Source organism: Zootoca vivipara, chromosome 17, assembly GCF_963506605.1.
Source record: "Zootoca vivipara chromosome 17, rZooViv1.1, whole genome shotgun sequence".
Taxonomy (NCBI): domain Eukaryota; kingdom Metazoa; phylum Chordata; class Lepidosauria; order Squamata; family Lacertidae; genus Zootoca; species Zootoca vivipara.
The window spans coordinates 1,490,126-1,503,249 of record NC_083292.1 but is presented as its reverse complement, the minus strand read 5'-3'; the positions used below and the strand labels follow the sequence as shown (position 1 = coordinate 1,503,249).

Genomic DNA, 13,124 nt, shown 5'->3' with positions numbered 1-13,124 from the left:
ACCGCTCTTTTAAAGTCCTGCCTCCAACCCACGGTGTCATGTATGACTTCATGTGTAGGGTGGGTGGGAGTTAACCCCCAAACGGCCTCATGGGCCAAGTGGGGAGGCCTAGTGGGCCAAATTTAGCCAGTAGGCCAGAGGTTCCCCACATGGTTCCACATGGTCTACTTGGGAGGTTTCAGTCCAAGTGAGCAGAGTGGCCGAGGGAACCGCTGGTGTTCTTGGATTCCAGAGCAGAGCTGAGGTGCAATTCCAAACTAAACACAAGCGACCTGTACAGTCAAAAAGGAAACCCCTCCCTCCTGGTTCCTCCTTTGCAAGCTAAATAAATGGAAAGACCCAGCATTGGCTATGGGTCTCTTGCTCCCTTCTTGCCTCCTGACAGTGGACGTAGAAGACAGCCATTGTGACTAGAAGCCATTGACCGCCTTGCAGCTATCATATGCTTATTCATAACACAAATTCTCTCCTTGATCATGCTTTCCACTAATTTATTACCCAGAAGAGATGCTAGCCCAACAACTCACATGTTTCCCCACTCCCCACCCCAGATTACTTTTTAAACATTGGCCATATTGCTCACTTCCCAAGAAGCCCAACTTCAGTGAAAGTTGCAAATCTTCTTAGAAAGCCAAAATGAGCCAAAATCCCACCCCACCCCCCGATTGGGGGGGGGAGTCACTGCTAACACAGAGAAGCATCTCTCCACAGACAAGTTCGGGTATTTCTGACTCCCAAAATATGGGAAGAATTTATTTAGCTAAGGATCCTGAAAGCCGCCCCCTCGATGGAGAGGTTTTGGCCGGCCTCCCCGTCCTTTCGCCAAAATCTCCAGGAAAAGGAAGGGCTGATAGGGAGCAACCTGGTGTTGACAACTCCAGAGAGGCAGCCTCTGCTCCTTCCCCCCACAACACGAAGGGCTGGTGGCAGGGGTGGGGTGTCTCTTTGAAGCAGCCGCACCAGGCACTTTTCACGGTGGCCATGGAAACAGACTCAGTGGGTTCCCAGCCTGGGAACCAAGCCGTAGCAGCAGCAGCAGCAGCAGAAACAGCAGCCTGTGCGCCACCATGGCTCAAAGCAACCTTCTCCACCCCACCTCCGAAGGAAGAGGGGGACAAAGGCAGGGAGCAGGATTAGCATAGCAGAAAATCTTGCCCAGAGGGGGCCAGGGCTTCTTCTGCTCTTCTCCCCTCTCTGCCTGACGGTTCTATTCAGAAGATCATCGGATCAGTCAAGAACAGCCCTTGAGACGCCTTGATCAGTCAATGGGGCAACACCCTCCGCAAAAGCTTCCACGGCATCCCTTCCAAACACCCCCACCTGCCACAGCACCCACAGAGCCAAGTCCTTAGAGAGAAGGGCAGGGAAGGGTGCTGGTCTTGCTGCTCCCACTTTGAAATGAAGAATGGGGGGTTAATACCCAGTTCAACAGAGGAGTCAGAGCCTGGGGGGGGGGCTCTTCCCCGTAGAAAAGTAGCAGTAGCACCATTGCCATTCTTGCACAATGCTTCAGGCTCAAGGGAGCACCCGAGCACAAACACACAATCGTAGAATCATAGAATTGTACAGCTCACTAAGCCCTCTCTCACAGCCAGCCACCGTCCGCCACCTGCCTTTATCACAGGAATCATGAGCAGGGATGCCCTCTTGGCCTCCTCATGCTGCTGAACTACAACTCCCAACAGCCCCCATGGCCAATGGTCAGGGCTGATGGGAGTTGTAGTCCAGCAGCATCCGGAGGGCCCCCACAGTTCCTCAGTCCTGCCCTAGGGGAATCCTATTCCTCACCCTGGAAAGGAGCAGGGCCCTTAGCAACTGGAAGCCAGGATGCTCCCTGCATGCTCCCTTGGTGTCCTCACCCCCACTGGGCCTGGTCAGCCTCACCAGGAAGGGTACTTTCCCTAAAAGAAACATCAGTCTGATGCAGCAAAGGTATCCACTCAGTACTCTTCACTGCTGGGGCCCCCGGGGGGGGGGGTAAGTCCTCCACTTTAGAAGTCAGAAAGTAACACAGCTTCTTCCACCAGTGGACACCAGTCTGCCCAAATGAACAGTGGGGGGTGAGGAACCACTGACCCAATGCAGGTATTCCCTGGGGGCCCTTGCTGCCTCGAGAGCTGCTGGGGGAGGGTGCCCATAGCCCACATTCTCCAAGGGAAACAGAACCTGCATAGAAGAACAAGTCAAGCCCTTCTGGCTCAGCTGCCCATTGCACAGTGCCAAGTAAAACCAGCATCAACCTCTCACACTTTTCCAGGTGGGGAGGAACCTCATAGGCATTCTTTTTTTTTTAAGGTATGCCTCAGCCCTGCCAATGGCCCTCTGGCAAGAGTCAAGACTGCTGCTCCCTGCCACTCCCCTCCCCTCCCCACCCCAGGGCTGTTCTTTGCCTGGTGCTGCTCCCCAAGGCTGTCCAGGCTTTAGCCTCACTGACCACCACAGCTCTTGGTCTGCCAGCAGCCATTTGCAGCCACAGCTGAGGCTGGGGGGGGGCAGTGATGGCTCCCTTGCAGCGATGCCTGCGGCTGTCTTCCCAAAAGGAGGCATCTTGGAATGCATCCAGCTTGACCTTTGCCACAAAACACAGACTTAGAGTTGGAAATATGCCAGCTTCTAAGTTTGGCAAGAGCAACGTCAGGAGATGGAAACGTAAAGTTGAACAGCCTCTCTGGCAAGGAAGAGTCATGCATGGACTACTAGGGTTATTCTCCAGTGGAGGGACACTCTCAGGTGCCTCTGCCTGACCAATGGGGAGGGGATAGGAGGGCCAAGGAGGGAGATCGACATTATTAAAAGCAGCAGTGGGCTGGGGCGCTTAGTGCCTTACAACAGACCTGGCCTTAGACAGACACCCAGCATCTGGTGGGAGTGAGGGTTCACTCTGAATCTGAAGGAAAGGATGTTCTTGGGGAGGAACGGAAACAGATTACAACGTGGCAGCCCTAAACAATCCAGCATAAAAGCACTGAATCTGCACCTTCTGGGGGAACATTCCTTCATTGCCCATTTGGACAGTGCAATGCACACCGAATCTCCTGCACCTCACAAGGGTTGGGAGGAATGTTTTTGCCATGAAACTTAAAAACCTCCTCAGGAGGGCTTTAAACTGACTTATGTGGGGAAGGGAGACAGTAGTCCTGAAGGTAGGAGTCTATCAAATGCTGAAGATGATCATCCAAATGTAAAGGACCAAAAGGAGCAAACAGCATGCAGACTTAGTGGTGGGAGGAAAAAATCCTTAAATAAGAGACATGGGGGGAATGATCGATGGTCTTCAATGTCTGTATACTAATGCACAGAGCATGGGAAATAAACAAGATGAATTTGAGCTCTTGGTACAGCAAACTAAATACGACATAATAAGCATCACTGAAACCTGGTGGGATGAGTTTCATGATTGGAATGTAGTAATAGAGGGATACAATCTATTTCGGAGAAATCGACCAAACAGGAAAGGAGGAGGAGTGGCGTTATACGTCAGGGATGTGTATACCTGTGAAGAGATCCAGGATTTAAAACTTCAAAGCCATATTGAGAGTATCTGGGTCAAAAATAAGAGAGAGAAAAACAGTGATCTCATTGTGGGAGTTTACTATAGCTCCCCAAGCCAAACTGAGGACACAGATGAAGCCTTCCTGGAACAGATGACCAAGCATTCAAAAGGAAGTGAGATAGTAGTACAGTGGTACCTTGACTTACGAAGACGATCCGTTCCGCAGCCGTCTTCGTAAGTCGAGGTTTTTGGATGTCGAAATGCGCGGTCGGCGCAGGTGCAGAACGCGCGCGGTGGGCGCGCGTGGCAAAAAGACTTCCGGTGTTGTCGACTTTGGAAGTCGAGTCCTTCGGATGTCGAGGTATGACTGTAATGGGGGATTTCAACTATCCTGATATTTATTGGAAGTCAAACTCAGCAAAGAGTATAAGGTCGAACAGATTCCTCACTTGCCTTGCAGACAACTTCATTGTCCAGAAAGTGGGAGAAGCAACAAGAGGATCAGCCATTTTAGATCTGATTCTAACCAATAGTGAGGACCTGGTTAGTGGGGTAGAAGTGGCAGGATCATTAGGTGGGAGTGATCATGCTCTTCTGGAGTTTATTGTTCAGCGGAAAGGAGCAACCAAGCATACTAAGACTCAAATCCTAGACTTTAAGAAAGCCGACTTCAGAAAACTTAGGGAAACGCTGGGTGAGATCCCATGGACAGAAATACTAAAAGGGAAGGGAGTTCATGATGGTTGGGAGTTCGTTAAAAGGGAGATATTAAAAGCACAACTTCAGGCAATACCAACGAGACGGAAACATGGAAGGTGCCTAAAGAAGCCAGGGTGGCTATCTAAAGAACTTTTAACTGAGTTAAGATTTAAAAGGGATATGTACAAAAAATGGAAAAGGGGGGAAATCACCAGAGAGGAATTCAAACATATAGCCAGCACGTGTAGAGACAAAGTCAGAAAAGCTAAAGCACAGAATGAACTCAGGCTCGCCAGAGAGATTAAAAGCAACAAAAAGGGCTTTTATGGGTATGTTCGTAGCAAAAGGAAGAACAAGGAAACAGTGGGGTCACTTAGAGGAGAAGATGGTGAAATGCAAACAGGGGACAGAGAAAGGGCAGAACTCCTCAATGCTTTCTTTGCCTCAGTCTTCTCCAAAAAAGAAAACAATGCCCGACCTGAAGAATATGGAGCAGATGATTCAGCAGGGGAAACACAGCCCAGAATAAGTAAGGACCCAAGAATACTTGGCTAGTTTAGATGTATTCAAGTCTCCGGGCCAGATGAACGACATCCAAGAGTATTAAAAGATCTGGCAGAGGTGATTTCCGAACCACTGGCAGTAATCTTTGAGAATTCCTGGAGAACAGGCGAAGTCCCAGCAGACTGGAGGAGGGCAAATGTTATCCCTACTTTCAAAAAGGGGAAAAGAGAGGACCCAAACAATTACCGCCCAGTCAGCCTGACATCAATATCAGGAAAGATTATGGAGCAGATCATTAAGCAAACGGTCTGTGAGCACCTAGAAAGGAACGCTGTGATCACTAAAAGTCAGCATGGGTTTCTGAAAAATAGGTCATGTCAGACTAATCTGACTTCATTTTTTGACAGAATTACAAGCCTGGTAGATGAAGGGAACGCTGTGGATGTAGCCTATCTTGATTTCAGCAAGGCCTTTGACAAGGTGCCCCATGATATTCTTGTAAAGAAGCTGGTAAAATGTGGGCTAGACAATGCTACCATTCAGTGGATTTGTAACTGGCTGACTGACCGAACCCAAAGGGTGCTCATCAATGGCTCCTCCTCATCCTGGAGAGAAATGACTAGTGGGGTGCCACAGGGTTCTGTCTTGGGCCCAGTCTTATTCAACATCTTTATCAATGACTTGGATGATGGGCTTGAGGGCATCCTGAGCAAGTTTGCAGATGACACCAAATTGGGAGGGGTGGCTAATACCCCAGAGGACAGGATCACACTTCAAAATGACCTTAACAGATTAGACAACTGGGCCAAATCAAACAAGATGAATTTTAACAGGGAGAAATGTAAAGTACTACACTTGGGCAAAAAAATGAAAGGCACAAATACAGGATGGGAGACACCTGGCTTGAGAGCAGTACATGTGAAAAGGATCTAGGAGTCTTGTTAGACCACAAACTTGACATGAGTCAACAGTGTGATGCAGCAGCTAAAAAAGCCAATGCAATTCTGGGCTGCATCAATAGGAGTATAGCATCTAGATCAAGGGAAGTAATAGTACCACTGTATTCCGCTTTGGTCAGACCTCACCTGGAATACTGTGTCTAGTTCTGGGCACCACAGTTCAAGAAGGATACTGACAAGCTGGAACGTGTCCAGAAGAGAGCAACCAAAATGGTCAAAGGCCTGGAAACGATGCCTTATGAGGAACGGCTTAGGGAGCTGGGTATGTTTAGCCTGGAGAAGAGAAGGTTAAGGGGTGATATGATAGCCATGTTCAAATATATAAAAGGCTGTCATATGGAAGAGGGTGAAAGGTTGTTTTCTGCTGCTCCAGAGAAGCGGACATGGAGCAATGGATTCAAACTACAAGAAAGAAGATTCCACCTAAACATTAGGAAGAACTTCCTGACAGTAAGAGCTGTTCGGCAGTGGAATTTTCTGCCAAGAAGTGTGGTGGAGTCTCCTTCTTTGGAGGTCTTTAAGCAGAGGCTTGACAGGCATATGTCAAGAATGCTTTGATGGTGTTTCCTGCTTGGCAGGGGGTTGGACTGGATGGCCCTTGTGGTCTCTTCCAACTCTATGATTCTATGATTCCTATTGCAGCAACTGGTACAGGATCAAGTCTCCCTGTGATGGAGATCCAGCAGCACACCAAGAGATCACGGCAGCCTGGAAGCATGTTTTGGATAAGGGGCATCAAGGAGTAAGTTTCTGGCAGCAACAACACCCACCCCCGCCAGGATCATGTGCGTGCTCTACCAAGCTCACATCTACCTGGGAGTCAACCAGCACCATGGAGAGGCCCACCCAACAAGTCTCCTGGCAGCATGGAGTGGTGTGGGGCAAGGGCATGGCCCTCTGCACCATCAGGGAGGGTCTCCTTACCTTGCCCAAGACTGTCAGACAGGGCTTGGGTTCCACCTCCGGCTGCTCCAGCTTCACCACTCCAACCCAGCCATATTCGTACAAATCCTCTTCATCATTGCTATTGCAGAGTCCCAATGGATGCATCTAGAAGAGGAGGAGGAAGGAAAAGAACACCATGAAGGAGATGAAGGAACTCCATGAAGGTTCATCTCATTTGCTTTCCATTGTGAGGTCACCAACCTCTGTGCCCCTGGCACCCCGCCCATCAACACATCCTCAGGTTCCCATAGAATGGTCCTAAAGATATTGCTGAGCCCAACTCCAGGCAGGCGTCTCAACCTCCTCCTACCAATGCTGTGACCAAGAGAAAACCAAGAAGTCGTGTGTCGCCTGTTGGGACATATTTGCAAAGTCCCAATGCCCCTGAGGCTGAAGGGCGATGAACGGCATTAATACTTGTCAGGGGGTTGTTGTGGCTACTCTCGAGTAAAGACGCTCCAGTCCGCGCTGTCTTAAAGAGTTTTTTGTGTGCATACTATTTACAGTGCAGAGATCATAGAAAATATAACCACCTAGTCACTTTCAGAACCCGGCAATGGCTTCCGTCTGCTTCTGGGCCAGCATAAAAGCCTGGGCATCCTGAAACGCCGCCCCTTATTTGTGGGTGCACGCCTCAATTCGGGCGCCAGAAGGAGAGGTCTCCCCTCTTGCTGGCTGGGGTGGCGCCTGGGCTCCGACATCTCACTGACCCCCTCATTCGCTGTCCCTCAACCAGAGCGGTGCCAAGGCTCTGACGCATCTCTGAGCCCTTCCTGCCTGCCCTGTTCCCCAGAGCATAGCCAGGGCTCGGACGCCTCACTGAGCCCTCCCTCCATTCCGCTCCATTCCTCATTCCCTCTTCCTGACTTGCTGCTCGTGCTATTGTTGGGCGAAGTGCTGGTCAGGATGACCAGGGGGGGGGCTCCCTGTAGGGAGTCCCCCTGACAATACTGGAAAATGCACAAGTCTTTGTGGGTGTCTGTACATGGGACTGTTCTAGGACAAAGTAGCTGAAGCAAAATGCTACAAAATGAAATGCTGCCAAAGCAGATATTTCTTCGGAGGGAACATCCCCATTCCTCCCAGCAGGCAAATGGCCAAGGCAAAAGGGGAGATGTCTCAACGCCTAACAGCCACAGAAAGAGCAATACAGTGATACCTCGCAAGACGAAAATAATTCGTTCCGCGGGTCATGCCGTCTTACGAAAATTTTCGTCTTGCGGAAACAAACGGCAGATTGGGGGGGGGGAGTGGCAAAAAAAAGTGTATTGCAAGATGCGGCCATAGAAAGTTTCGTCTTGCAAGGCAACAAAGAATTGCTAGACGCTTTCGTCTAGCAAGTTTTCCGTTGCACGAGGCATTCGTCTTGCGAGGTACCACTGTATCTCACTCATTTCTCTAGACCTGCTGATACCTGACGAAGTGTGCATGCACACAAAAGCTCATACCAAAATAAAAACTTCGTTGGTCTTTAAGGTGCTACTGAAGGAATTTTTTCATTTTAATGGGTGCACTCTCATTCTTGTTTCATTCTTGGGATGGTCCCTAACCATCTCTCCTTTCCTACAGCTGCCTCTTTTTAAAAGCAAAACCATATTGCAGCTTCTTCCCTTTAGGAAGAGACATCAAGCGCTTGCCTGACTTTGCTTGCCTCTTCCTCATGCTCTGAAGCAGCCTTGTTTGCATTATCTAAAGGCAAGGTGTACAACTGCATTAAATGCTGCAGGAGACAGAGCCATCATTTCCCCATCAGCATTCCCAAAGGATCTTCCTATACCCCTCACTGCCTGCTTGGAGTTCCTGGGTGGTGAAGTGGCACAGAAACGGCACATTATTGTGTTTGCAGTCAGGTTCATTTCCTGCAAGAATCTGTTGCCTCCCCAAACACAGCTTTTACATAATCTGCATTTCTTCGCAGACATTACAACGGAAAGTAGCCTTCCTCATGCTCTCCTGGCAACCTTATTTCCTCATGTGGGCAGAATTTTATGTTTTATCAGAGGACACTTGAGCACCTTGGAATAATTTTAAAGGATCCATTTGGATTAAGTCCAGGGGAGTGACCGGCTGGTCTGTTCCACTGCCAGCTATTCTAGGGCATTCAATATATCTAGAAATTTTACCTACTTGTTGTGACCGGAACACGCATGTACTGGGCCTGTTGTTCTTCAACGTTTTATAAATGATTTGGACAAAGGAACTGAGGAGATACTTATTAACTCATCATTGGAGAAGCCAATCCCCCTGAAGTCAGAATCAGGATTCAATGTCACCTTAACAGATTTCAATAGGTGTTGCACTTTGGCAGGAAGAACCAGATGCACACATATAAGGTGGGGGACACCTGGCTTACTAGCAGTGCATGTGAAGAGGATCTAGGGTCTGGATGGACCACAACCTTAACATGAGTCAACAGTGTGATGCAGCAGGAAAATAAGCTAGGCTGCATCAACAGAAGTGTAGTGTCCAGATCAAGGGAAGTTATAGATAGTCCCACTGTATTCTGCCTTGGTCAGACCACATCTGGAATACACATCTGTCATGGATGCTTTAGCTAAGATTTCTGCACTGCAGGGGTTGGACTAGATGACCCTTGGGTCCCTCCCAACTCTAAGATTCTATGATTTTATGAGATCTAGGCAGTTTCTAAGAATCTAGTTGCAGTGTGTGCCCCTTATCCCCATCTCTTCACCTCATTGGTCCAGTAATACAACAAGCAGTATATGTGAAAAGGATCTAGGGGTTTTGGTGAACTGCAAGTCAACAGTGTGGCACAGCAAAAAATGTTAATGCTATTCTAAGCTGCATTAACAGAAGTATAGTGTCCCAAGCAAGGGAATTCATAATCCCACTCTATTCTGCCTTGGTCAGACCACACCTGAAATCCTGAGTCCTGTTCTGGGCAGAATTGACCAGCTGGAACATATGCAGAACAAGGTGAACAAAATGATAAAGGAAACCAAGCCTTGTGAGGAACGGTTGAAGGAGTTGGGAATATTTAGCATGGAAAAGAGGAGACTAAGGTGAGATGTGACAGCCATTTTCAGGTTTCTATAGGCGGAACAAGCTAGTTTCCTCCTGCTCCAGAGGCTAGGACCTATGGTTTCAAGTTACAAGAAAGGAGATTCTGATTAAACATCAGGAAGAACTTTTTGGCAGCAAGGGTTGCTTGACAGTGGAACAGACTCCCTCAGAAGGCGGTAGACTGTCACTCTGAAACTTATCTATAGATGGTACCTAACACCACGCAAGCTGGTGCTGATACACCCAGGAACCTCATCCAAATGCTGGAGAGGCTGCACCTACATAGGCACATACCTCCACATGTGGTGGGAATGCCCCAAAGTTCAACCCTTTTGGATATCACTGCCACAGGAAATCTCCAAAATAACAACAGGTAATAGAAGCAACTCTAGAACGCTAGCCCTATTAAACATATTCCAGGTGAACAACACACATGCACATGACAAGGAACTCATGTCATAGAAATATTTTAACTAGACACTGGAAGAACCTATTAGAAATGAACATAGACCATTGGATCAAAATATACGTGAAACCGACCAATTAGAAAAGTTAGCCAACAAACTTACAACTAGCACAGGGACAAGCAAAGGAGTTCCTCTTCATCACATACGCAACACAACAAGACAACGAACTATCCCCCACAACAGCACACAAATCAATATGGTTAACCTGACCCCACAACCTACCACCCCTCCCCCCAATAAGCCACTCTGCAATCAACTGAACGCAACTAACCAAGCTCTGGACCCCTCTATCTCTCACAATGCAAATAAAAACAATTAACTATATATGGTAAATAAAAGGCCTACCCTCGAGACGGTGACACAAAAAACCTGCACAGACACTATGCAACTGAATGAAAAAAATCACTACCCCCCCAACCCTCTCCCTCTTCCCCTTTCTCTCCCCCCCCCCAATGTCTAGGACAATAGTGTCTCATGCTGAATATAAACAAACTGTGAAAAAGACTATGAATCAAATGTCTGTCACTTATGATCTAGTTGAGATTCCTGCATTGCAGGGGGTTGGACTAGATGACCCTGAGGACCCGTTCCAACTTCACAATTCTATGATTCTATGGGACCTGCCTAGAAGGGGATAACTGGGGTCATCCACTACCATATAGCACTTCTGTCTTTGGGTGCCTCCTTGTTTTTTAGGCTCCAAACCCCCTCCCCTCCTGAGCATTTTGGTCAGGGACATGATAGCACATTGCCAGTACTAAATTACTCTTGGGGATTAGTGGGGGTGCCTGACCCTTTGGGAATTTCTAACTTGTTGGACTCAACGCTCTTGCTGACATAGAGAGTGAGGCCACCTCCAGTCTGTCCTATGGAGTTTATAGTCAGAGAGAACCGTGGTCCCCCTGGTTGGCTCAGTATAGTACAGTGTCTCTCGTCAACTGCATTTGGAACAGACATTTTTAACCTCCTGTGCTTCAGCCTCCTCCAGCCCCCCACCACACGCATGGATGTTCCCGCTTCAGCTTCCCCCCAAGCCATCTATATATATAAAAATGTAGAAAATGTATTTTGTTAAAGCCCACCTTTCTCCGAAACCGCTTGCCCGATTGCCATCAAATTTGGCCACAACGTCACATGCAGATGGCATAGTGTTCCTATCAAGTTAGACTGGACAGATGGCACACCTATGGCAGGTATTATACCTTAATTTTGTGTCAAAATAAATAGTGACCTCCAGTGGACATCAAAGGAATAGGCGGAATAGGACCATACTCCCATGAGATCCAGACAGTCCACTGAGATCCAGACCAACCAACGACAGCCCCGGCCCTGAGATCCACACACCTCACCAAGATCCACCCTTCACCCCATCAACCGAACCAAAATCAAACCCACCCCGCGATCCAAGCAAACCCACCCTGAGCAAACCCACCCCTCGATTCAGCCAGTCCCAGAGATCCACCCCCCCCCGCCATCCAAGCAAACCAACCCCGATCGAACCCGCGAATCGCGATCCAACCAGCCCCGGAGATCGAACCCCCCCCCCCGCCATCCACCACACCAAAAATCAAATCCACCCCGTGATCCATGCAAACGAATCCCGATCAAACCCACCCCGCAATCCACCGCACCGAAATCCGCCCACCGAGATCCACCCACCCCTGGAGCGAAATCCAGGCCGCCTCAGCCCAGGCCGCTTGCCCAGGAGCCACCACCGCCCACCGAGATCCACCCGCAGCTGGAGCCATACTGCCTGGGAGACCACACCGTCACAAAAACAAGGCCTCCCCAGAGATCCAACCTCCCCCATCCACCGCAAACTCCATACACATAACCCCCCAAACATAACTCCCACCTCGGGAACCCTAACCACCTACAACTTACCCTCAGTCTACAACACCACCCACCAAAGCCCCACCCCTACACCCCAACACAGTAGTAGATATGATAGTCATCCAAACTGAGTTCGCCCATTCCTGTCCATTTTAGTTCACTGATGCCCAGGATGTAAATATTTATTCTTGCCATCTCATTTTTGACCACATCCAGCTTACCATTGTACATGGATCTTACATTCCAGGTTCCTATGCAATATTTTTCTTTACAGCATTGGACTTTCCTTTCGCTTCCAGGCATATCCGCAACTGAGCGACCTTTCGGCTTTGGCCCAGCCGCTTCATCAGCTCTGAATCTACTTGTACTTGTCCTCCGCTCTTCCTCAGTAGCATGTTGGGCGCCTTCCGACCTGAGGGCCTCATCTTCCAGCGTCATAACTTTTATATGCCTGTTGTCTTTGTCCATGGAGTTTTCTTGGCAGGGATACTGGAGTGGCTTGCCAGTTCCTTCTCCAGGTGGATCACGTTTAGTCAAAACTCTCCACTATGACCTGTCCATCTTGGGTGGCCCTGCATGGCATAGCTCATAGCTTCTCCGAGTTATTCAAGCCCCTTCGCCATGACAAGGGGACACAGGGATACCCCTATCTAAATATAACACACAAAACAGGGAGACTCTGACGGTCAGGGGAGTCTGAAGGGGGACTCTGACCCTCCATTTAACAAACAGAGCCACAGCAACGTGTGGCAGGGCCAGCTAGTCAATTTATAAAGGCTGCTCCATTGCCATCTCTTCAGCTAACCTAGGAGAGGGTTCCTCTTCCTTCTTCAGTCCATCTCCAAGAAGCAGAGCAAAGCCAAACTGGGGACGAAGGATCAGCCAGCCGTTTAAACCACCAAGCTTTTGCCTTTAAATAAAATCATTGAAATAAATGAGTGGGGGTGGGCAGAGATCTTCCCAGATGTCTGAAACAGCCTGGCTCAAAGGGGGCTGCTGCTGCCTTTTTCCAAGGTCACAGTATCTGCACACACTCCCAAGGGTTTAAAATAACTTCTAAAAGGACCGCACAACTTAAGTGGGGCTACTGTTACAGAGCAGGCCCAACGTGACCAGGAGGAAGAGTGCAGAACAGTCCCCCCACCCCAAGAAAAAAGCGGCTTAGTGATTCAGAGGGGAGAAACTTCCTCTCTTTTGTCC

The 13,124-nt window shown here is 48.8% G+C and overlaps 1 protein-coding gene across 3 annotated transcripts in view; it reads right to left on the bottom strand.

Annotated features, from left to right (window-relative positions):
* Positions 1 to 13,124, bottom strand: part of ZNRF3 (zinc and ring finger 3) — a 74,983-nt gene that overhangs the window by 19,408 nt on the left and 42,451 nt on the right. For 2 of the 3 annotated variants that reach the window (XM_035098012.2, XM_035098013.2), the window contains exon 2: positions 6,580 to 6,705. In XM_035098012.2, the coding sequence (XP_034953903.2) occupies positions 6,580 to 6,705 (126 nt within the window). Of the gene's footprint in view, positions 1 to 6,579; positions 6,706 to 7,133; positions 10,469 to 13,124 lie in introns of those variants that run through there. The other variant, XM_035098014.2, reaches the window with a different exon arrangement.